Below are 22,599 nucleotides of genomic sequence, written 5' to 3'. Positions count from 1 at the left end.
TCAGGCATGTATTTACCTAAACTAGAATCTTTAACTCGAGTATAACCCACCTATCTAGGCAGTGAAGACATAAAAATTTTCTATGTGTAGTTTTACAAAATAGTTGATTTCTGTTTATTATAATTACATGATAGAGCATGTTTAACCAGAGCAAGTTTTCCTCATTGGGAATGCAGTCGTTGGATGGCTATGCCTAGGCTGCTTTCCATCCCTCATTTTTAAGAGGATCCTTGCTCTCAGCATCATTCTGTTTATGAACTTGAGTCACCAGCCACTAGGAGGAACATAGAACTCTCAAATGGGCCCATTAAAAGTTTCAGTTACCTGTCTTTTTTAGACAGTTTATGACTTTTGATCATGTTAGGTTATTGGGTATTGTCAGAGTCAGCTCTGTGAAACATTACAAGCAAATGCGAGGATGGGCAGCTATTCTAAGCAAGGTGAAAATCAAAGTTATATCTGGCCCATAATTCTGGCCTTAAGCTGCTGCCTCCTCCTTCATTTATTTTTGATAACATACTTAATTGGTTCCATGTGGGCAAAGTAATATACCCTGAGATGATTATTTCCGCCAGTGGGACATGCAGGCTCAGCCATCTGCGAGGGAGAACAGTTGGCTCCTGCAGATGAAGTGTTTGCATGTTTGCAGCTTTCAAAGAGGCCAGGTAGTTTTACAGATTAACACACACACACAGGTTCTGTCTGTGAAAGGCGAAACTCTAAGCAACAAAGTAAGCAAATGATTAAAACTAAGCACCAAGTGAAAGTACATCAGGGAAAAGGACAGAGATGGCCTGGCCAGACGTTCCTTTTGGATCCTGGTCCTTACTTACCAAGGAGACCCTGGTATGCTGGGCACTCTCCAGAACCTGACTCCCATGGATGCATCCTGCCTGAACACAAATGCAAGGCAAAGAATACAAGTACCTGGAGGACAATCCCTTCAGAAGGCAGGAAGAGGCAGCTCAGGAGTGGGGAATGGAGGGGAAAGATAGGAGCAGCTTCCTGGAACATCCCCATGTGCCCTCAGCACTCTGCCCCGAGACATTGGCCGTGGGCCCCCGGGGCCCCTTAGGAGGTTCACCTCTGCACAGGCAGCATGTATCTTAGCAATGAAGACTCTTAGCTGGTATTTGCTATCCCCTGAGACTCTTAACCATATCAGGTCCAACCAGATAAAATTATACGATTGAACCAAAGAAATTTTATAGGTAAGAAATGATCAAGCATCAGAAATTTTTAATGATTGAACCTAATATTTATATTTATTTACACGATGATATGTCTACAGAAGTTGACACATAAAAGTAAATCATAGGAAATCCAGAGTGCCTTTTTTTAATTGACATTTTTATTGAGATTATTGTAGATTCATCTGCAGTTGTAAGGAGTAATATACAGAGATTCCATATGTACTTTACCCAGTCTCCCCCAATGGTAACATTTTTTAAAACTGTGGAATAATATCACAACCAGGCTATTGACGCTGATACATTAGTCTACAGGTCTTATTCAGACTTCCCCCGTTTTACTTGTGTTCATTTGTGTGTGATTCTGTGTGTGTGTGTATGTGTGTGTATTTAGTTCTACATAATTTTATCCCCCCGTTTTACTTGTGTTCATTTGTGTGTGATTCTGTGTGTGTGTGTACGTGTGTGTATTTAGTTCTACATAATTTTATCACATGTAGGTTTGTGTATCCATTACCAAATCTAGACACTAAACGGTTTCAATAGCACAAGGATTCCTCCTGTTGGCCTCACACCCATGTCCCTCTGACTCTCCCCCCACTACCTGGCAACTGCAACCCCTGGCAACCCCTAATACTTCCTCCATTTAAAAAATTTTCTCATTTAAAAGATGTCGCACAAATGGAATCATACAGTATATAACCTTTTGGGATTGACTTCTTTCACTCAGGACAACTTCCTGGAAATTCATCCAGGTTGTTAAATGTATTAATAATTCATTTTTATTGCTGACTAGTGTTCCGTGGTATGGATGTACCATGGTTTGTTTAACCTTCACCCATTGAAGGACATCTGGGTTGTTTCCAGTTTGGGGATGTTACAGATACAGTTGCTATAAACATTTGTGGACAGATTTTTGTGTGAATGTAGGTTTTCATTTCTCAGGGATAAATGCCCAAGAGTGCAGCCGCAGGGTCATATGACAGTTGCATGTTTAGTTCTTTAAGAAATTGCCAGGCTATTTTGAGAATCCTTTTTAAAAAATAAAAGCGTCTCACTTCACCATGCAGGATTCTGTGCTCAGTCTAAAAACTTAATCTTCTCTCTTGATTTTTTTTTTGTAGCCACACCATATCCTGGTGGATTTAAGTGTTTCACCTGTGAAAAGGCAGCAGACAATTATGAGTGCAACCGATGGGCTCCAGACATCTACTGCCCTCGAGGTAAACTCTCAGTAGACACACTGGGCTGCCCAGAGCTGTCCACGAGTGAATGGCCTGTTGACTATGATGCATGTATAGAGAGAGGCATGCTTGCAATCTCAACCACTTCTCTTGTCTAAGGCTATTAGTAGATCTTTTATGCCACATCAGTACCTTATCATCAAACATTGTCAGAGACATAAACTGGTCCATAGACTTGCCCCCTTTCTTATGAAGCATCGTTGGAGCTCCAAAAGAGGCGAGTGATACTTCTCACCCCCAGGCCCAACAAATGCCAGATAAGAAGAGAACAGCCAGCCTGTAATCCACTCTTTGAAGCATTAGTCATTGCCTAGTAACTTCCTTTAAGTAAAAACATGAGTTGCTGTTCATATAAAGATCCCATTTATTACATATCTTGCCAGAGGCTTCTATCCCGAGACTGCATGAAAGCTAGAATTCTCAATGTCATCATCGCACAAATAAAAACCCTGAGCTTTTTAAACTATTAAGTTCTCTTTGAGGGATGAGATGAATGCCCAATCAAAGCATGAAATTTTGACCCAAAGGCCCATTTCAAAATGAAGTAGATGCTTCATATTCATGTTCAGATCTCTTTTATCCTATTGAATAAAAAAGATGGTTATATTTGGATATGGAGTCACTGTTAATTGGCTGTTTTGTGTTTGAAGGAAAGTCGATTCATTTGATGGGGAGGTGATAGGATGGGATATTTTATTGACAAATGTTTGAGCGTGTAGTTAGATGGGCTTCGCTGCTGATCTAATTCAGTTATTAAAATGACTGAACACAGCAACACCAATCTGTTATTTTTCAATGTAACACAAGAGCTCTTCTACTCACCCCAGCAGAAGGCACTCTGTTTCCCCTGGAGGACTGAACATCAGGAGAGCATGGAAACCGCAATGAAGGACAGGTGTCAGCTACCTAATCCGGTGCTATTTATTTAACCCATGAGTCTCCACCCAGACTGCCCAGGAGAAATACCTGTGGGTCTTTTCAAAACCACCTGGACCTGCGTCCTGCCTAGACCAGTGGTTCTCAAACTTCGGCATGACCATCATTCCCTGGAGGGCTTATTTAAATACAGATCTCTGCCCCTAGTTCTGCCTTCCCCCTCCTTCCTATAGGTCTGAGATGGGGCCTGAGAATTTGCATTTCTAAAGCATTCCACAGTGATGCAGATACTGCTGGTCCGGAGACCAGGCATTAAGAACCACAGCTCTAGACCAACTGAACCTATGTCTCTGAGGTTAGGGCCCTGCACCAGTGTGTTTAAACAGCCCAGGTGATTCTAATGAACAGTCAGGGACAGAAACCACTGGGAGCTCCTCTCCCCACTCATAGAAAGCAGAATGCACTTTTGTCATTTCTAGGTTCTTCTTATTTACTTTGAGGAGTAGAGATGTTGGTAGGGTCCCAAAAGACCACAGGGAAGAGAAGAATGTGGAGACACTGATGATCAGCTTATTCACAAGCTAGGTGTCCAGCCATCCAGGTAATCAAAGAGAAGTTCCGGGCTTCCCTGGTGGCGCAGTGGTTGAGAGTCCGCCTGCCGATGCAGGGGACACGAGTTTGTGCCCTGGTCCGGGAAGATCCCACATGCTGCGGAACGGCTGGGCCCGTGAGCCATGGCCACTGAGCCTGCGCGTCCGGAGCCTGTGCTCCGCAACGGGAGAGGCCACAACAGTGAGAGGCCCGCGTACCGCAAAAAAAAAAAAAAGAGAAGTTCCATCCGCGTTGCTTTCTGCAGTCATGCACTCACTCCGGAACCAGCGGCGTTTTCTAACATTACCACTACAGGGTGAACGTTTGGGCGGGTTGCTGACAGACCTGATTAAACCACTGCTTCTCAAACTTGGTGGCACATTGAAATCACAGGTGAAAACACCGATGCCTGGGCCCATTCCCAGAGATTCCTATTTAAATGGTATGGGTGCAGCCGGGCATTTGAATTTTTGAAAGCTCCCCCCGGGTGGTTCGAATATGCAGCAAAATTTGAGAACCACTGTAAACAGTGACTCTGGAGAAAAACAGGAAAATCTGCTTGTGTAGCCAATAACCTTTGGGCTCGTTCCTGCTAGGACAAAGCGGGCAGATGAGCTTTTGAAGCTGTTGCCACTGGTTAGAGCTACTGTACAGGAAACGTGACAGCGCTTCTCTCCGTGTTGCCCTGGCAGAGATGATACAAAGGAAAAGGAGGTTTTGTGAACTGGTGCTCTCTTGGGCCTTGGGCTGTATTTCACAGAGGCCCAGTTTCAAGTCTGAAGGTGTACAAGTCTACCTCTCTCACAAGGGGAAAACAGAGACCGTGACACTCTGCTTGAATTCTTCTCTGGAAATGAAGAAGTTCCACCTTGATGTGTTCTTTCGAGGTCAAAATCTATCCTTCTGAAGTACAGACACCTGGAAGTATCTCAGGTCTTTACACAATTTCTCCTTCTTCCCTTTTTTATCTTTTTGTCCTGACATTTATAGGAATACATGGAAAGTGATGCCTTGAGATGCTTGCCGTAGAGCCACCGTGCCAAACCCTCTGGGGGATTATGCAGCGAAAGATAGGAATCAAGGCTCTTCTTTCAAGGACCTGGCGGTTTAGCTGGGAGATAAGATCTGAACATATCACATGTCAAAAATAGCAGGACAAAGGCATGTGCCAGAGGAAACATGGCATTAAATGCTTGGGAGTTTAAGGGAAGAATTGCAGTTGTGGGGGGTGAGGCGGCCAGTGACAGCATCCCAGGCTGGAGAGATGGCAGCAGCCCGACAGGTGGGCAAGGCGGGTGGCAGAGTGAAGGGAGCATATCTTCCAGGAAGTCACTCAGAGCAGAGGCATGGAGTGTACCCATGTGGGCTCAGTGGACAGGGGGGAGACCTGAACTGGGTGTAGCAGAATATGCTGGGGAATAATAGGAGCAGGACAGGGGAGCCAGGCTATTTTTGTGAGGCCTTGAACATCAGGTAAGGAGCGAGGACTAGCGCTGTAGACTGAGAAGAGATCATTCCTTCCTGTCCAGCCATGTTTGCCATGAACCATCAACATTTCCTCTGGGTTCTCTCCAGATTTTTTTAGCAATGAAAATAATGCTATTATTATTAGATTAAACTATAAAATGTGTCTACTGAAAACTACTGAGTAAGCCTACATTTTTTTTTTTTCTGTTTATTATTAGTTTGTTTGAAGCAGCCGTAGGACTACCAACAGGCTTGGTAAGGGCAGCTCAGTAACTGCTGTGGAAAGATGTCCTGACTTTCTGGGACGTTCCTCATTTTCTGTTGGTTTATTTTGTGATCTATTTAACGAGGTTTTAGTTATCACACGATGTGAAAACAACTGGTTGAAAGTGAAAAAAACCATTTCGTGTAAATATTGAATTTTATCTCTGTGGAATAAGCGTGGAATAAGCTTGCATCCCAGATTGCTTAGGAGATTAATTGAATTTCAAGTTCCCTGTCACTCTGACTTTTGAAATGTGTGTTATGTAAGTACTTCCTCCTCCATTACATTGTTATTGACTTTGGCGCCTACAGATTCATGGGACCGTCCTCCCTCCCGGAAGTGAGAATTTAAGATGCCCCCCAATGATGGACTGCCGTTGTTCACCTCCTCAACTTCCATTTAGTCTTCGGCCCCTTCCTTTGCAATAACCTTAATTTCATCAACCGCTCATTATAAATCAACGCAATTTTCTTGCCACTGTGAACCAGAATGGTAAAGGATCTTGAGATCATATTCTGTGAGGGACCAGTTGAAGGAATTGGTGAAGGCAAATGAGAGTTGAATGTCCCGTGTTCAGGTCCACATGGTTTTTGCCTGTGACTTTTCTCTGTGCTGAGTGATTAAAAGCTCCTTGAGACAGGGACTGTCTAAGTGTTTATTAAGAGTCTGTAGAATTAAATGTCAAGTCAGAAACGTGCAGTTCTATAAGGCTTGTTCTGTGGAGGACACCTAAGCCGCTAAGGATTTTATGTTCCTCCTTAATTATGAAGTGTGAGATGCCTCCCTCAAAGGCAAAATCTTCACTGGAAATTATTGCTGATATAAAGTCAGACCAAGAGAAATCTTGAGATAGAGGGATGCATATCATTTTAGTTCCAGCTTCTATGCTGTTCACTGGTTTTCTGTGAAAGTAAAGAAAAATCTGAGCATGTCCCTTGGTGGCTCTTTCTATATTTGTTATGTGGTATAAGCAGGGAATATACATGTAATCCCCAGTTCAACTGAAGACAAGCCCCGCGGTTACAGATTTTCAGGAAAGACTTCTTTATGTCGACTTTTTTCAGCCCAAGCCCAGGCTGAGACAGACAGCGTTTTCATTGACTTTACTTAAGGGTGCATTTTTTTCTCTTTTAGGCAATGTTACACGTAGGATATAGCCCTTCAGGGTTTCTGCCATTATACAGGGGTCTCTACACTACCTCTACACCCCATGAGGACCCAAGGCCTTGCATCTTCTTATCGTTTATCTATTAACCTTCCCCTCTCCCACCAGGGTAAAGAATTCAGTACCTTCCTCAGTGTTGGCCCCTGGGATTTCCCTTACTTTCTGGAGAGCTCATTTGTACGTTTACAAAAGGTATTGGTTATATGTTATCCGACACTTCTGCCTGCTCTGTAATGAGGTAGTGTTCAAGCGACCTATCTTGTCATATTGCTAAATGGAAATCTTAGACTTCCTCCTTTTTTATAAAGCAAAAAATTTTAAATTAAAGTTTAACATACATTCTGGAAAGTCCACAGATCATAAGTGCACAGCTTGTTGAATTTCCCCAGCATGAACATGCAGTGTATCTGCCACTCATGTTAAGTCGTAGAACCCCAGAAGGCCACCGGGGTCCACCAGGCTTTACACCTCACCTCCCAAAGGTAATGCAACTGTGACTGCCATGCAGATTTCTATAAATGGAACCACACAGAATGTCCTCCTTTCTTTCCCACATTCTATATGTCAAATTCATCAGTGTTTTTTTGAGTCGCAAAGTCATTCTTTCTCCCAGAAGTACAGCAGATCATTTTATGAATATACTAAAATCCATCCGTTCTGTTGATAGGCATTTGGATTGCTTCCATGCACGGCAGTCTTGTACATGTCTTTTGGTGCGCGGATATATGCATTTCTGCCAGGTCTATCCCAGGTCCCACACCCCGGACAGGCGGTACTCATGCTTTGCCTTTTTTTTTGCGATACGCGGGCCTCTCACTGTTGCGGCCTCTCCCGTTGTGGAGCACAGGCTCCGGGCGCGCAGGCTCAGCAGCCATGGCTCATGGGCCTGGCCGCTCCGCTACATGTGGGATCCTCCCGGACCGGGGCACGAACCCGTGTCCCCTGCATCGGCAGGCGGACTCTCAACCACTGCACCACCAGGGAAGCCCTCTTTACTGGATTTTGCCTAACAGTTTCCAGAGTTGCTCTACCAACTTGCAGTCTCTCCAGCAGTGCCTGAGAGTGCTGGTTGCTGCACAAGCTTGCCAACACGTAGTATGGACAGAAGCAATAAAAGCTAGAAGTAGATGGAACGACGCTTTTAAAGCACTGAACACATATAACTGCCAACGTAGAATTCTATACCTAGCCGGTCAGCTCCCCTCCTCTTCCACACTTCCCTTGTCTCCTGGCTTCCCTGCGCACTCTGCATTCCTGTTTGCGACTCCCAATTCCCGCTAGACCGACAAAGGTTCTGCTTAGCTTCTCGGCCCCTCAGCAGGGCTTTCTGCCTGTCTTCTCAGCCTCTTCATGTGTGCCACTTCTGATCAGCAAGTGCCTCGAGGGCAGAACAGGTACAGGGTGTTGGGCTCAGCTTACTGTGTTGCTGGTTTTGCTGGTATCTTGTTCTTCAAATCCTATCTGCCTTGGTAGCTCACCTATGCTTTCATAAGATTTTTGTTGCTATTTTCATTTTATCCTACCATTTCTTGGTTCTTCTCAAGTGGCATTGGAATTCTCAGAATCACTCTTCAGTTAGAATTTTTCCAGCAACTTTTTAAACAAAAGTTCTTCTGTCAGCCTAAGCAAGATTTTTTTTGTACCCTGAGAGCATCTGACCTACTCTAATTCAGTGTTTTTGACTAAGTATTTTCTGTTAACACAGTTGCCTCAGATAGGAAGCATCCATTTGATGCTTTTGCCTGTTGCTTTGATTTTAACTACTATCCACCGTAAAGTCCTGTTTATCCTCACTAGCTTTGCATCCTTTTCCAGCCACCTCCTTGGCCTTTGTCTGGAAATAAAAACATTGCTTTCTGAGTTTCAGTGATATGCTTTAAAAGAGAGATTCCTCAAGTGAGCCTGTCACCTGTCCTTAAGAGCTGTGGATGGTGTTTTTAAAAAAGAGAGAAGTATCTGTTTGGTGGTTTCTTCAAGAGATGCTGACTGCAGGGTAAAGGGGAGCAGTTATGAGTCAATCTGGTTGATAAGTATTTATTTTTAATTTCTGCCTTGAGAAATTTCTTACTTGGGAAAGAAAAGAGAAAACTAGGAACTACTAGTCACTCAGTATTATGGGAGATTCGTCCATTTTGTTAGATCTACTTCTGGGCCGTTCATTCTCATTGCTGTGTGAGTATATGCCATAACTTATTTATTTATTCTACCATTGGGCATTTTTGTAGTTTCCAAGGGTTTTTTTTTTTTGTATAAAGAATTCTTCTATGAACATTCTAGTACTTATCATTTTTGTTGGCTATACATGTAAGGGTGGAATTGCTGATTCCTAGAATATGCATAGGTTTAGATTTAGTAGATCCTGGCAAATAATTTTCCAAAGCAGTTATACTGTGTGAAAGTTGCACAACTGATTGAAATATAGTATTATTTCACTTTCAAATTTGAAGAGATCACTCAAACTACAGAAATGGAAGAGGTGTTATAGATATCATAGAACTAAGTTAAAATGTTATGATTTGGTTCAATCTTGAGTTGTAGAAGTCAGGTACATGTATTCTTCCCACCCATCCATCTCTATTCTTAATACATTAAGCACCTGCTATATTGTGCAAGGTCCTGTGCTGTATTTGGGAAGCGGGGGTGGCAGGGAAATGCAGACATGAACAAGAATGGACTTTATTCTCAAGAAGATTATAATCTTGAACAGTACATCTTAACTGGGAGTGATTTTGCCCCTCAGGGGACATTTACTAATATATGGAAACATTTTTGGTTGCCACAGTTGGGACTGCTACTGGCATCTTGTGAGAAGAGGCCACAGATCCTGCTAAATATCCTGCATTGTACAGGTCAGTCCCCCAAAACAGAACTAGCTAGCTCAAAGTGTCAGAAGTGCTGAGGATTTTTGGAAAGACAGAGCAGATGTATTTTTCTATTCTTTCTTCTAAGTACAACTAAATTCCTGAATATTATATATATGAAAAAAAAAAAAGACTCTGACAGATGGAGAGAAAAAGGCAGACTAGCTAAGGACCTCAAGACCCAAGGAGGTGAGTTGCCTGGGTTTTCTTTTTGTCCCATATTTTCCAGACTTGGAGATGAAGAAGCTGGCAACCTGGAAATGCCACAAGTACCAAATAAATAAATTCCAACGAAAGTTAGTTCTCCGTAACCAAAGGACCAAGAAGCGGGTAGCCCAGAAAGACAGAAATCTTCTAGACAATAATCACTCTACTCCAGCCAAATACCACAGAAAAAAAAATTATAGGTCCCTCCCCCCAAGCTAACAAAGACTTACACTTCCACACTCAACAGGCTGTGATGAGACACGCCAACCTCTCCTGAGATGCTGTCAGAAAAAAGTGAATAGGAGAGACTTTTATCCCCCCTAGGTGGTAATGAGGCCTCCCCCATGGTGTCAGTAGAGACCATGTCTGGGGCCTGGACTTCTACCCTCATCCAGCAATAATGACATTGTTCTCCCCCTCCCTGTTGGGGTTGTGTCAGAGGAGGCCTAGTGGAGGGTCAGGACTCCACTAGTGCCCAGTGGTAATGAGGCCACACACACACATCCGTAGAGTGGCATCAGTTGAGGCCATGTGGGGATCATTAACAAGGTACTTCTACCACTCTCAGCCAGCAAGGTATCATAGGAGACCTAGTGAGGAGCTGGAAATCCCACTTCCACCCAGAAATAATTAGGAGAGCCCTCTCAGCTGTGAAAGGAGACAGAGTAGGGAACCTGGACTTGACTGCTACCTAGCAGTAATGAGGCAGCAGCCCCCCTTCCCCTACTGGGACTGTATCAGAGGATGTTAGCTAAAACAGAAGGTTTAAATAAGATCCAGATGACTATACTACCCAAAGCAATCTACAGATTCAGTGCAATACCTATCAAACTACCAATGGCATTTTTCACAGAACTAGAACAAAAACTTTCACAATTTGTATGGAAACAAAAAAGACCCCGAATAGCCAAAGCACTCTTGAGAAAGAAAAACAGAGCTGGAGGAATCAGACTCCCTGACTTCAGACTATACAACAAAGCTACAGTAATCAAGACAGTATGGTACTGGCACAAAAACAGAAATATAGGTAAATGGAACAGGATAGAAAGCCTAGAGATAAACCCATGCAAATATGGTCCCCTATCTTTGATAAAGGAGGCAAGAATATACAATGGAGAAAAGACAGCCTCTTCAATAAGTGGTGCTGGGAAAACTGGACAGCTACATGTAAAAGAATGAAATTAGAACACTCCCTAAAACCGTACACAAAAATAAACTCAATATGGATTAAAGACCTAAATGTAAGCTCAGACACTATAAAACTCTTAGAGGAAAACATAGGCAGAATACTCTATGACATAAATCACAGCAAGATCCTTTTTGACCCACCTCCTAGAGAAATGGAAATAAAAACAAAAATAAACAAATGGGACCTTATGAAACTTAAAAACTTTTGCACAGCAAAGGAAACCTAAACAAGATGAAAAGACAGCCCTCAGAATGGGAGAAAATATTTGCAAACAAAGCAACTGACAAAGGATTAATCTCCAAAATATACAAGCAGCTCATGCAGCTCAATATCAAAAAACACACAACCCAATCCAAAAATGGGCAGAAGACCTAAATAGACATTTCTCCAAAGAAGATATACAGATTGCCAACAAACACATGAAAGGATGCTCAACATCACTAATCATTAGAGAAATGCAAATCAAAACTACAATGAAGTATCACCTCACACGGGTCAGAATGGCCATCATCAAAAGGTCTACAAACAATAAATGCTATAGAGGGTGTGGAGAAAAGGGAACCCTCTTGCACTGTTGGTGGGAATGTAAATTGATACAGCCACTATGGAGAACAGTTTGGAGGTTCCTTAAAGTACTAAAAATAGAGCTACCATATGACCCAGCAATCCCACTACTGGGCATATACCCTGAGAAAAACATAATTCAAAAAGAGTCAGGTACCACAATGTTCGTTGCAGCTCTATTTACGATAGCCAGGACATGGAAGCAACCTCAGTGTCCATCGGCAGATGAATGGATGAAGAAGATGTGGCACATATATACAATGCAATATTACTCAGCCATAAAAATAAATGAAATTAAGTTATTTGTAGTGAGGTGGATGGACCTAGAGACTGTTTTACAGAGTGAAGTAACTCAGAAACAAGAAAACAAACACTGTATGCTAACACATATACATGGAATCTAAAAAAAAAAAAAAAAAATGGTTCTGAAGAACCTAGAGGCAGGACAGGAATGAAAACACAGACACAGAGAATGGACTTGAGGACACGGGGAAGGGGAAGGGTCAGCTGGGACAAAGTGAGAGAGTGGCACTACCAAATGTAAAATAGGTAGCTAGTGGGAAGCAGCCTCATAGCACAGGGAGATCAGCTTGGTGCTCTGTGACCAACTAGAGGGGTGGGATAGGGAGGGTAGGAGGGAGTCACAAGAGGGAGGGGATATGGGGATATGGGGATATAAGTATACATATAGCTGATTCACTTTGTTAAACAGCAGAAACTAACACAACAATGTAAAGCAATTATACTCCAATAAAGATGTTTAAAAAAAAGATCCAGAATGTCATAACATAATACCAAAATGTCCAGGTTTCAATAAAAAAATCACTTGTTGTACCAGGAAGATCTCAAACAGAATGAAAAACGACAATTAATAGATACCAACAATGAGATAACTACAAGGATGTTAGAATTACCTAACAAAGATTTAAAGCAACCATAATAAAAATGTTTCAATGAATAATTACAAACAAACTTGAAACAACTGAGAAATAAAGTCTAAGCAAGGAAATAGAAAATATAAAGAAGAACCAGATGGAAAGTTCAGAACTGTAAATACTGTAACTGAAGTTAACACTGAGTGGATGGGTTCAACAGTAGAGTGGAAGAGAGAGGAAAGAATCAGTGAACTGGAAGGTAGAACAATAGAAATTACCACATCTGAACACCAGAATGTAAATAGATTAAAAAATTTAAACAAAAACAAAAACAGAGCCTCAGCGACCTGTGGCAGTATAACAAAAGATTTAACACTGTGTCACTGGAGTGTCAGAAGAACAGAAAAAGTGCAGAGCTGAAAAAAGTACTCAAAGAAATTATGGATGAAACCTTCTAAATTTGGTAAAAGATGAAATCCTGCAGATTCAAGAAGGTGGGTGAACCCCAAAGAGGATAAAACTAAAGAAATCTACACAAAGACACACAGACACAGAAAGGAAGTGATGAAAGAAGGAAACTTGGAACAGCAGAAGGGAAGAAAAAACATGGTAAGCAAAAATATGTCTTTGACAATACAATTGTCTTTTTTCTCTTGAGTTTTCTAAATTATGTTTGATGGTTGAAACAAAAATTGTAATGCTAATGTGGTTCTAAATGTATGTAGATTGCTGAAGACAACTATATTACAAACGAGAGTGTAGTAAGACATGAACAGAGGTGAGGTTGCTATACTTCACTCGAACTGATAAAATGATGCCAGCAGACTGTGATAAGTTATGCATATAATTTAATACCTGAGCAACCATGAAAAAACACACACAAAAAACCTATACAAAGAGATACACCCCAAAACCCTATAGATAACTCAAAATGGAATTCTAGAAAATGTTCAAGTAACCCACAGGAATGCCAGAAAAAGAAAATAGACAAAAAACAAACAACCCAAAATAGAAAAAATAGAAAATTAAAATGGCAGAATTAAGTGCTACATATAAATAATTACATTAAATGTAAAAGTAAAAGGAATGGATTGGCAGAATGTACTAAAACACATGACCCAACTATATGCTATCTGCAAGAAACTCTGTGTGTGTGTGTGTGTGTGTGTGAATTTCATAAAAATTGTATTCTCCAATAGTTGATTAAGCTCTCTTACCCAGTTCTGATTTTAGTTGAATGCCAGTGAGTCTCAGAGTAAAAGACTTTTGTTTCACAGCCTCTGGGAATTCCATGCAGTTGTGGAATATGAGATATAAACTGGTAGAAATTCAAATCCATCTTTTATCTTTTAGATAAAAGTCTTTGAAATCCTTTTAGTGTGAAGTTATCAGCAGGCTTGATTCTCATATAACCTCATTACTAACTCAAGGATTATTCAAAATGCATGGCAAGCAGGGCTCTGGGGCTGAAACTCAGTTTTTATCAATCCTACCACCAGTGATAAGCCACATGTGGTCCACCTAGTTCTGCTTGGGAAATTCTGCCTGCTTGCCCCGTCCTCTCACCCCGCCTTGGAGATCACAATACAAATTCAAGGCTTTCGTAAGTTATCCACTAAAGAAAGCTGCTCAACCTTGAGCATTTCCAAAACTTATTGAACCACAGAACCCTTTTCCACGTTAACATTTCACAACTCACCTCGGGGTTTTGTGAGGTAAGAATGGATATTTTCAGGTGTTTGATGCTTCAGATCTGAGGTCTTTACTGCTGCAAGTAACGGGGTACTCTCAATATATCTTTGTTGTATGGATTGGACTCGGTGAAGTGTAAGAAAAAATTCTTATCCAGTCTCATCACTGATCACCATTTTCGCCCCGGAATGGCGAGAATTGGCTTACTAGGTATTGGGCTTTTGCATATCATCTTGAAAAAAAAAAACAAAAAAACCCAGGTTCATCAGTTGTTTCTGCTTTCACATAATGGAATAAGCTTCCAGTTCATAAATTAAAATAGAGTTTGTTATGGACATAAAAGTATGAACAAAAAGTGGTTATATCATGTTCACCAATTGTTACTTTAAGGCTTATCCTTAAAACAAGATAATTCAATACTTGAGGGACAAACCTGATTTCCAAAACTGAAACCATGAAATGATTTACTTATTCCATAAATGTATGATCTTATCTGCTCAGATTTACACTCGGAGCAATAAAACCTCTGGCAGCTGCTCCAGCTGCGGGAAGAGGAGACAGGAGATAAGAGCGTGGCTTTCTTGAATGTCTGAAGTGGGAGTGGGGCTAAGAAAGGCGTCCCTAGCATGGCCATTAACATCCAAGTCTGATACTAAAGAAGTAAACCAGTCCTCTTTGAAAGATGTGGTAAAGCTCTCAGGGCACTGGCCTCCATTTGTTAAACCCCGCTAAAGTCTTAAAAAAAATAAATAAATAAATCGTGCCATCTCCTCTTCATCAGAAAAACAACCACTCCAATTTTGAAATATTTTCGAGCTTTGGGAGAATCATTGCCAGATGCAAAACTTTCAGGTTTTCTTGTGAGCTCATAGAGTGACCTTACTTTTACCCTACTCCAAAGAGCCCCCAGGATCTTAAGCAAGCTAGGGACTGTCCTCACCTGATCCCAAGTGATGAAATTCTGGTCGGGGGGCAGTGTAGTGACAGCGTTTGGGGGAGGGAATTGACACAGACTCAGTTCAGGTACACATACCAATGTTGGGCAAGTCTTCGCCCTTAGCGAGACTCAGGCCACTCAGGTTCTGTCGGGTGGGGATGTCTAGGAAGAATATTAAAACCCCTGATTTTCATGACTCCCAAGATGTGTCTGTGTGGTCTGTATTAGCTCATTCTCAGGACCGAAAATCCCTGAGCTTTCTTCTCTTGATGTTAGTACTTTGGTGAGGGGAATTTTTATTGCCTAATAAATAATATCATAGAAGGTCATAATTCCATATTAGCCACGAAATATCCAAAATGTATAAAGCATGAAAAGTTCAGTCCAAGATATGGATGAAAAACACCTCAATGACATTTCTTAAGAATTATCTGGATCAGTGTTCAGAAAAAAAAAAAAAAAAAAAAAAAAAGAATTATTCTTTTTTTTGTTTTCAATCTAAAAGTGGAGCAGGAACTTTCTCCTAAATCCCAGACTTAGAGAGCTGAATACCACCTGGAGGCCTTAAAGAATTACACTGACAAAACCATTTTTCTTTAAATTGCAAGTTAAAAAATTCTCCATAGAATTTTGGAAGAAATCTCAAGTTTTCAGACTCCTAAGCTTAGAGGGGCTCTAGAAACTCACTTCATGGTCTTCGTCTGCCTTTTTGGAAAGATACTGAAATCACGCTGGGGAGAGATGGTGAGACTCCCTCAATCTGGAATACCTTTCTTGTTGGGTTAGTTTTCTCCTGTCATGAATTGTAGGATCCAGCTATGCTCATAGGCAAGAAGTTCTCTTTTGGATAAAGTCATCTTCTCCAGATACAATGAATCTATTTTTAATCATTCTGTCTTACTTGGAAATAGCTGTTTCCCAGTCGTGTGTGTGAGCACACACACACACTTGGACACACACACACACACACACACACACACATACATACCAGTCTCCCCTATAGTCTTTTCTCAATTTGAAGATCTTTGTTACCTGCCTCACTTTTTTTTCTTTTAACCTTGTATTCTTTGAATGTTTTCACCCCTTCGTCTTCCTGAAATTTACTATGACTCTCACATCCTCAATCATCGCTCCAAACCTCTCCTCCCCTAAAAATAAAAATCAACACAGTGGCAAAATTTGTTGGAAGGCAAAGAGTAATACCACTGGGTCTTGGTTTATGGAGATTTTATGGGCAGAGAGACCAGTATTCTTCAGAAGGCCTCCTTTCTACCACGGTGAAGTGGATCTCTCCAAGGAGATCTTTGGGACCAGATATCAACTTAACACAGTATATGTTCCAGATGCTGTTAGATCCTAGTGTCGACACACCTGTTTCCCTTTCAAGCAGGTTGGGCTAACATTTCTCGTCTCAATTAAAACAAATTTTCTCTGTTGACAGAGACTAGATACTGCTACACTCAGCACACCATGGAAGTCACAGGAAACAGCATCTCTGTCACCAAGCGCTGCGTTCCGCTGGAAGACTGCTTGTCCACTGGCTGCAGAGACTCCGAGCATGAAGGCCACAAGGTCTGGCAACAAAGCAAGTGACAGGACAGCACAGTCAGGCTTCCTCCTCTCCAGACGCCCACCAGGGTTCATGAGCCAATCCTTACTCCCTGACATAGGCTGGCTTTTGACTGTCTTTATACCGTTATGACAAGATGCTTCCTTTCCTGTTGGCGCTAAAAGAATAAAAATTTATACTAGGGCACAGGATAACTGGTATAAATTATGTAAACACAAGACCAAGAGGGTATTGGAATTACTGTAAGCCCTTTCTTCGCTCAGAAGAAAGTAATAAAGTTACCAAAAGGGACAGGAGCAAGGGGCCAGTTATGCCCTCATGGTAGAGCATTTGCAGATGTGCTAACAGTTCAGTCAGCTGAAGATGGCCAAGGCAATTTAGCTTTGATGACTTTCTGTAGAGCGGGGTTCATATCTCTATTGGGATGCTGATTTGGGGAGGGTATCCATTGGCTCCTGAGTCATTTGAGCAGGTGACAAGAGGACCATCTCCTTGTGGGATGCCTCCCTCTGGTGCCTGGTCAGAAGCACTCAGTGTAAAACAAACTTAGAAGGCAGCCTTGCCTTCTATGGAGAAGGAGAATATAGAGACTCAGAGAAAGGCAGCCTGACTCACGGTTGGAGTGGGGGATGCTCCCGACTCTCTCACCCGTCGTTCCGAGCTGGCTGTACCTGTGACCTTGTATATCAGCCCTTGACCTTTATTTGGAGGCTGCCCACTTCTCCCCATCAGGCTGCCTTCCTGGTGGTTGGGGGCAACTCCCACTCTTACTGTTAGTAGGGGCTTCTTTCTCTTAAGAAGACACCCAATTTTCAAGTAACTTGTCAAAAACACAAAGAATTAATTTTTTTTTCAGTTCTACTGAGAAATAATTGTCATACATAATAAGTGAAATATGAAAGGTAATCCCAGGGGTTTTACTTGACCTCCCCCCTCCCCCAAGCTAAGCTTGGCTCTCAGGTTATAGTGGCTACTGTAGCAAAGTGGAAGCTATAGATCAGAGAAGTGATGTCACGTGCTCAGGTGATACGGCTGGTAACAGAGACAGAATCCAGAGTCACTTCTGACCTCCGGTTTCTCTCCTCAACATTATAATGTCGTCTTAGCCCATGTCAACTGTGACCAAACTCAGACCTCTGCAGGATAATGACTGTATAGGGCATTAAGCATCATAGAGTTTTTAGAACATTACTGTGTATATGAATCACTTGGAGGTCCTGTTCAAATGCACATTCTAAATTCCTCAATTTGGTGCAAGTTTTGAGATTCTGCATTTCTAATGAATTCCCAGTTGAAGCTGAAGCTACTGTACTTTGTGTAGCCAAGGCCTAAAATAATTTCTGTCTATAACCCTTTGGGGTTTATTTTTTTCTTATGATGCGTGAGGAAAGCAGTATAAAGCAGGAGTAATTGCGTAAATGAAAACCCTTCAAACTTTAACTCACCCACTGGGAGGGAGCTAATTATGCAGACAATTCTAATGAAAGTAAATACTTAAGTTTAAATTCACTGCGTTGTAGCCACTTCACTTTCACTGTGAAAACTTGGCAAATGAACGTTTACCATGAGAGTGTCTCTGAGAAAGGTAAGTATTACAAGTCCCATTTCATAGATGGAAGAGCTGAGACCTAGGAAGACTGCAAAACTGTGTAATAACCACATGGTAGGATGTCAAAAACAGAATGCACATTCCTAGAATTTAGTCTGGGGGACAGGGGTTTATTGTGATAAACTAGGTGAAATTTCATCCCACCCCCTTAAATGCAGGGTTGGTGTCTCCTTTGTAAAACAGGTAACTCTCATTTGAGTCTTGCTGTGAGGGAGACAATTCCTTCAAAAATCTCTGGCCCCCTCGCAGACCTGCCAGCTTCTCATCACCCTTCTTTTTCTCTTCCTTTCTTTCAGGTCTGCACTTCCTGTTGTGAAGGAAATATCTGTAACTTGCCGCTCCCCCGAAATGAAAGTGATGCCACATTTACCACAACGTCACCCATAAATCAGACAAATGGGCACCGAGGCTGCATGTCAGTGATAGTGTCCTGCTTGTGGGTGTGGTTGGGACTCATGTTATAGCAGCTCAAAGGCACCATGTGTCGTAACGATCCATGGGGACTTGGAGGGTCCATAGTCATGCATGAGGCCTGACAGTAGTCACACATGTGAAACCATAACCCTCACGGATGTCTTCACGGCCAAGCACTTCCACTTACCACGGGGAACAAGCATTGCTCCAATGTAGTCATTTCAAGTCCAAGACCTCATCAAAGCAGCCTGCCCCCAAAACAGTCCCTGAGTTCTATACCATAAACCTTTGTTTCCCCTCCAAAAAATAGCTCTGCATTTACTGAGATTTGGGGCTTTTAGTTTGGAATACATGCACGAGCCACAGGAGGTCCTGCAGCCCTCTGAGATGTTAGGCATATGTTATATGGACACGTGTAGATCTGTGTTCTTCAGCAGAAAGGTCAATGACCCCTGGTTTGAGTGGTCCAGTCATGAATTCATTTATAGCTTTAGAGTTTTAAAACTTTGATTCCCAAATGAATGGACTATTTCCTTGGAGAGTCTGACCAAGTCCCTAGAAAACTAGTAAGCAGTTTGTCCAATTTAATTGTCCCAATACTCTTCTCCCAATGGCGGGACTCACGGGACATAAAAAAAAAAAGGCAGTCATAAAGGTTTTTTTTGTATGGGAGGAGAGGTGGCTGGAGAAGAATTTTTCCCAACTTAATGGAACTAGCACCCATAAGGTGACTGTTTATCCCTTCATATAATGGGTGAGATTGGCCTTGATTTGGCACCTAACTGTGCTCCATGAAATCCTGGATTCTACCTGGACCAATAGATATCCAAAGAGGCTGACAGCAGTATGGGGCTATTTCCTCCAGCCATGAGGTTCTATTCAGGCATAGCTAATTGAGACAGAGAGAGGATTTCAAAACGAAAGGGGTTGTGCGGGGTTGATCCGAGTTCGTTGTGAGGGCGCAGTTAGGTGTCTCTGCCAAACCTTTCATCTGCAGTTTACACTGCCCCAGAGCCTTCTTTGTTCTCCCTCTTCCAGATCCCCAGTGACTTCAGGGAGAAGGTTCTGCATTAAGTTGTCTCAAGATTGATAGGAACAGAAGATGTAATATCCTAGGATGAGAAGTAGGTGGACCACTGGAGTGATGGTGAGACTAGTAAAGAGACCCAGTAAGATGTTTTTATTTTTTTCAGATGATTGCTTTTGAAGTAAATGGTAAAACTTTCACCATCCTTCCTATATTTTTGGCACCTCCAATTTTTTCTTCTTCCTTATAAATCATTTATACAATATTTATTTTTGTATGGCATAACTAGAGACTAAAATATATTGTAAAAGATTCTTTATTCTGAACAAAGCGATCGAATTAGAATACATATTTTTCAACAGTGGTAGAGCTTGTAATATATGTTTGTTGAAAGTTATCTATAATACTTGCACCAGTGTTGAAAAAACGTAATTTATGTTGTGAGTAAGAGTAATGTGTTGGCCTCAAGGTTTTTGCTCGTGGTTTTCTCAGTGGTATTGTCCCAGAAGTATTCAGGTGGTGACCATCACTGGTATGAGTTTCTCTGCAGGGTTAGGGGGTGTATTTCCATGAACTTCGGTGGAGTCGTTGCTGATCAGGAGGCCAGTGTTGTCAGGGTCCATCTGCCCTGCAGAGGAAAATGTCTCAGGCTCATAAAATGAGCCCCCCCTCAGGGACCCAATGTGAACTGACGGCAGAAACTCTGAAACAAAATCATCTAAATTGCATCAAAAAACCTTAATTCAGAGTTTGGTAGGTTTATCAATATGTTGCTTACAACTGGGGCAGGGGACGTAGAGGGAGAGAGAAAGCAAGACATTTACTAAGCACCTCTTATGTGCCAGACGCCACAGTAAGCACTTTACGTGAGTCGGGTCATGTAATCCCTGCAAGAACCCTGTAAGGAACGTTACTAGTATTTACATGTTACAGATGAAGGTACTGAGGCTCTAAGAAGTAACATGAAGCCTTTCCTTCCAGTTTAGGTTATATGGGATGAGGTGGGATGGAAGAGGAAGGGCAGGTGGAATTGCCACCCCTAGGAAGACTTCCAGGCCTGACATCATGGGAATTTGTCCATCTTATCATGTGGAGTTTGTCTAGTCCTGCTTCTATAGGATGCCATTTGTGTGTGTCCCCAGACAATGTTTTCTCTTTAGGGGGTGTGGGTTTGGCTTCCTCATTCATTCCTTTTGCTGTCAAAGAGGAGGCAGGTTGATCTTCCATCTGAAGATGCCATAAGACAATGACAATTTGATGTATATACCTACAAATACATTTTTGTGCATGGGTCACTCTCCACTGACACCTTCCAAGTACTGCATGTGATTAAAATAAGAGATAAAGTCCAAATCTTGGTTCTTAATGAGAAGGCACCACTCCAAAGCCTCCCTGGTGGTGTGTAGGGACCAGATCCACAATGGTGCAGACTCATCTGCCACCCGGGGGGGTCACTGCAAATTCCACACAGATGTGGCTACATGCACCCCATGCACCTGTCAGAATGGCTGGTGTTTCATTCTCTTCAAAGAAAGTGGTTTGCTCACCATTCCCAGCCTCAAGGAGCCAAGGAAGGGCCATTCATGTGGAAGGCCCAGGACTAGTCATCCATCTGACTTTTCTACCGCATTAAGCCTTCCATTAAATCCTACGGTTGGTGACAGCTTGAAGTGCAAAGAGCCGCGATGTGTATATCAACCTGTGTGCCATTTATTTATTTTTAGACTCCCCGCAGCGTTCATGTCATTATGGGATTAATGCCTAAATTTTGTAAATATTGTACATTTTGTAAATCAATGAATAAAGGTTTTAAGTGTATCTCACTGGGCTCCTCCCTGCAAATGCACATGCTAGTCAGTGATTAAGGCATCCGGGTTATGTACAAGGCATTGATTGGGTTTAGTGTCAAAGGGAACTTCCTTCCGGGAGCTCACTTTTTCATTGTATAGACAAGAAATACATGCATGAAAAGACACAAGACAATTCACCCATGCCAAATGATTCATGCAGACAGTAAGTGCTGCAGAAAATCAAAGAAGGAAAGATTACCAGACCTTTTGATCAGATCTGCACTTTCCCTAGAACATTTTCTTTGTTAAATCAGGAAATATAAAATGGGGTGTGTGTGTGTGTATCTATATATTTAAGTACTATCCCATTAGCAATTTATTTTCAAATTTTATTCTATTCTTGGGGTCAATTATGTTAGTGCTGTTACAATAGAAAACACTTTCCCTTGATGGTTTCTTCTGCCACAGCAAACAAATATTTGACTAGCATAAATGTCATTTTCATCTATGCAGCAAATTTATTGCATTTTTCTTAGTAAAACGATAGACATTGAAAATGACGTTGAAAAACTCCAGCTCATTTATGATTCCTGGTTATTCTTTAACACTTTTTATGTTGAAATTTCCAGGGAAATGCATGTTTTCCCCACAGTTAGAGGTTTTCTATTAGGCCATGGATGGCTGCTATGGCTGGTGCTTGTTAAAATGTCCTACTCACATGAACATAGCTCTTATTACTAGCCTCTGTGAATAGCTCTGTGTGTTTACCTGCAGTAAACAGCACTGCAGGTCTACTGTGCTTTTATAGAAATCTGACTTTTGAAAACATAGATTTACATGGTAACCCAATTTGGGGGTTCAAAAAGGATCCTTTGCATTATAAAGGTATTTAATGTTCCTTTCCTAACACATTTGTAAGGTTTTATTTGCAAACAACATTTAGGGCATATCAGGTATGTAAAGCCAGTACCTTGGCTGCATTATGGTAACTTTTATCTGAACTACCAAAAGTGCTTTCCAAATAATTTTTTTAATAGATCTTTATTGGAGTATAATTGCTTCACAA

General features: G+C 41.7%; 1 protein-coding gene across 1 annotated transcript in view; it reads left to right on the top strand.

Annotated features, from left to right (window-relative positions):
• The window catches only part of LYPD6 (LY6/PLAUR domain containing 6), a 106,569-nt gene extending 87,501 nt beyond the window's left edge, over positions 1 to 19,068 (top strand). The window contains exons 3-5 of the mRNA XM_024756263.1: positions 2,315 to 2,413; positions 16,565 to 16,695; positions 18,599 to 19,068. Coding sequence (XP_024612031.1) covers positions 2,315 to 2,413; positions 16,565 to 16,695; positions 18,599 to 18,766 — 398 coding nt within the window. The 3' untranslated portion in view covers positions 18,767 to 19,068. The remainder of the gene's footprint in view (positions 1 to 2,314; positions 2,414 to 16,564; positions 16,696 to 18,598) is intronic.
• The last annotated feature ends 3,531 nt before the right edge of the window (positions 19,069 to 22,599 follow it).

Source organism: Neophocaena asiaeorientalis, unplaced genomic scaffold, assembly GCF_003031525.2.
Source record: "Neophocaena asiaeorientalis asiaeorientalis breed wild unplaced genomic scaffold, Neophocaena_asiaeorientalis_V1.1 scaffold447, whole genome shotgun sequence".
Taxonomy (NCBI): domain Eukaryota; kingdom Metazoa; phylum Chordata; class Mammalia; order Artiodactyla; family Phocoenidae; genus Neophocaena; species Neophocaena asiaeorientalis.
Note: the sequence above shows the minus strand (reverse complement) of the source record. Positions and strands in the feature narration are given on the sequence as shown.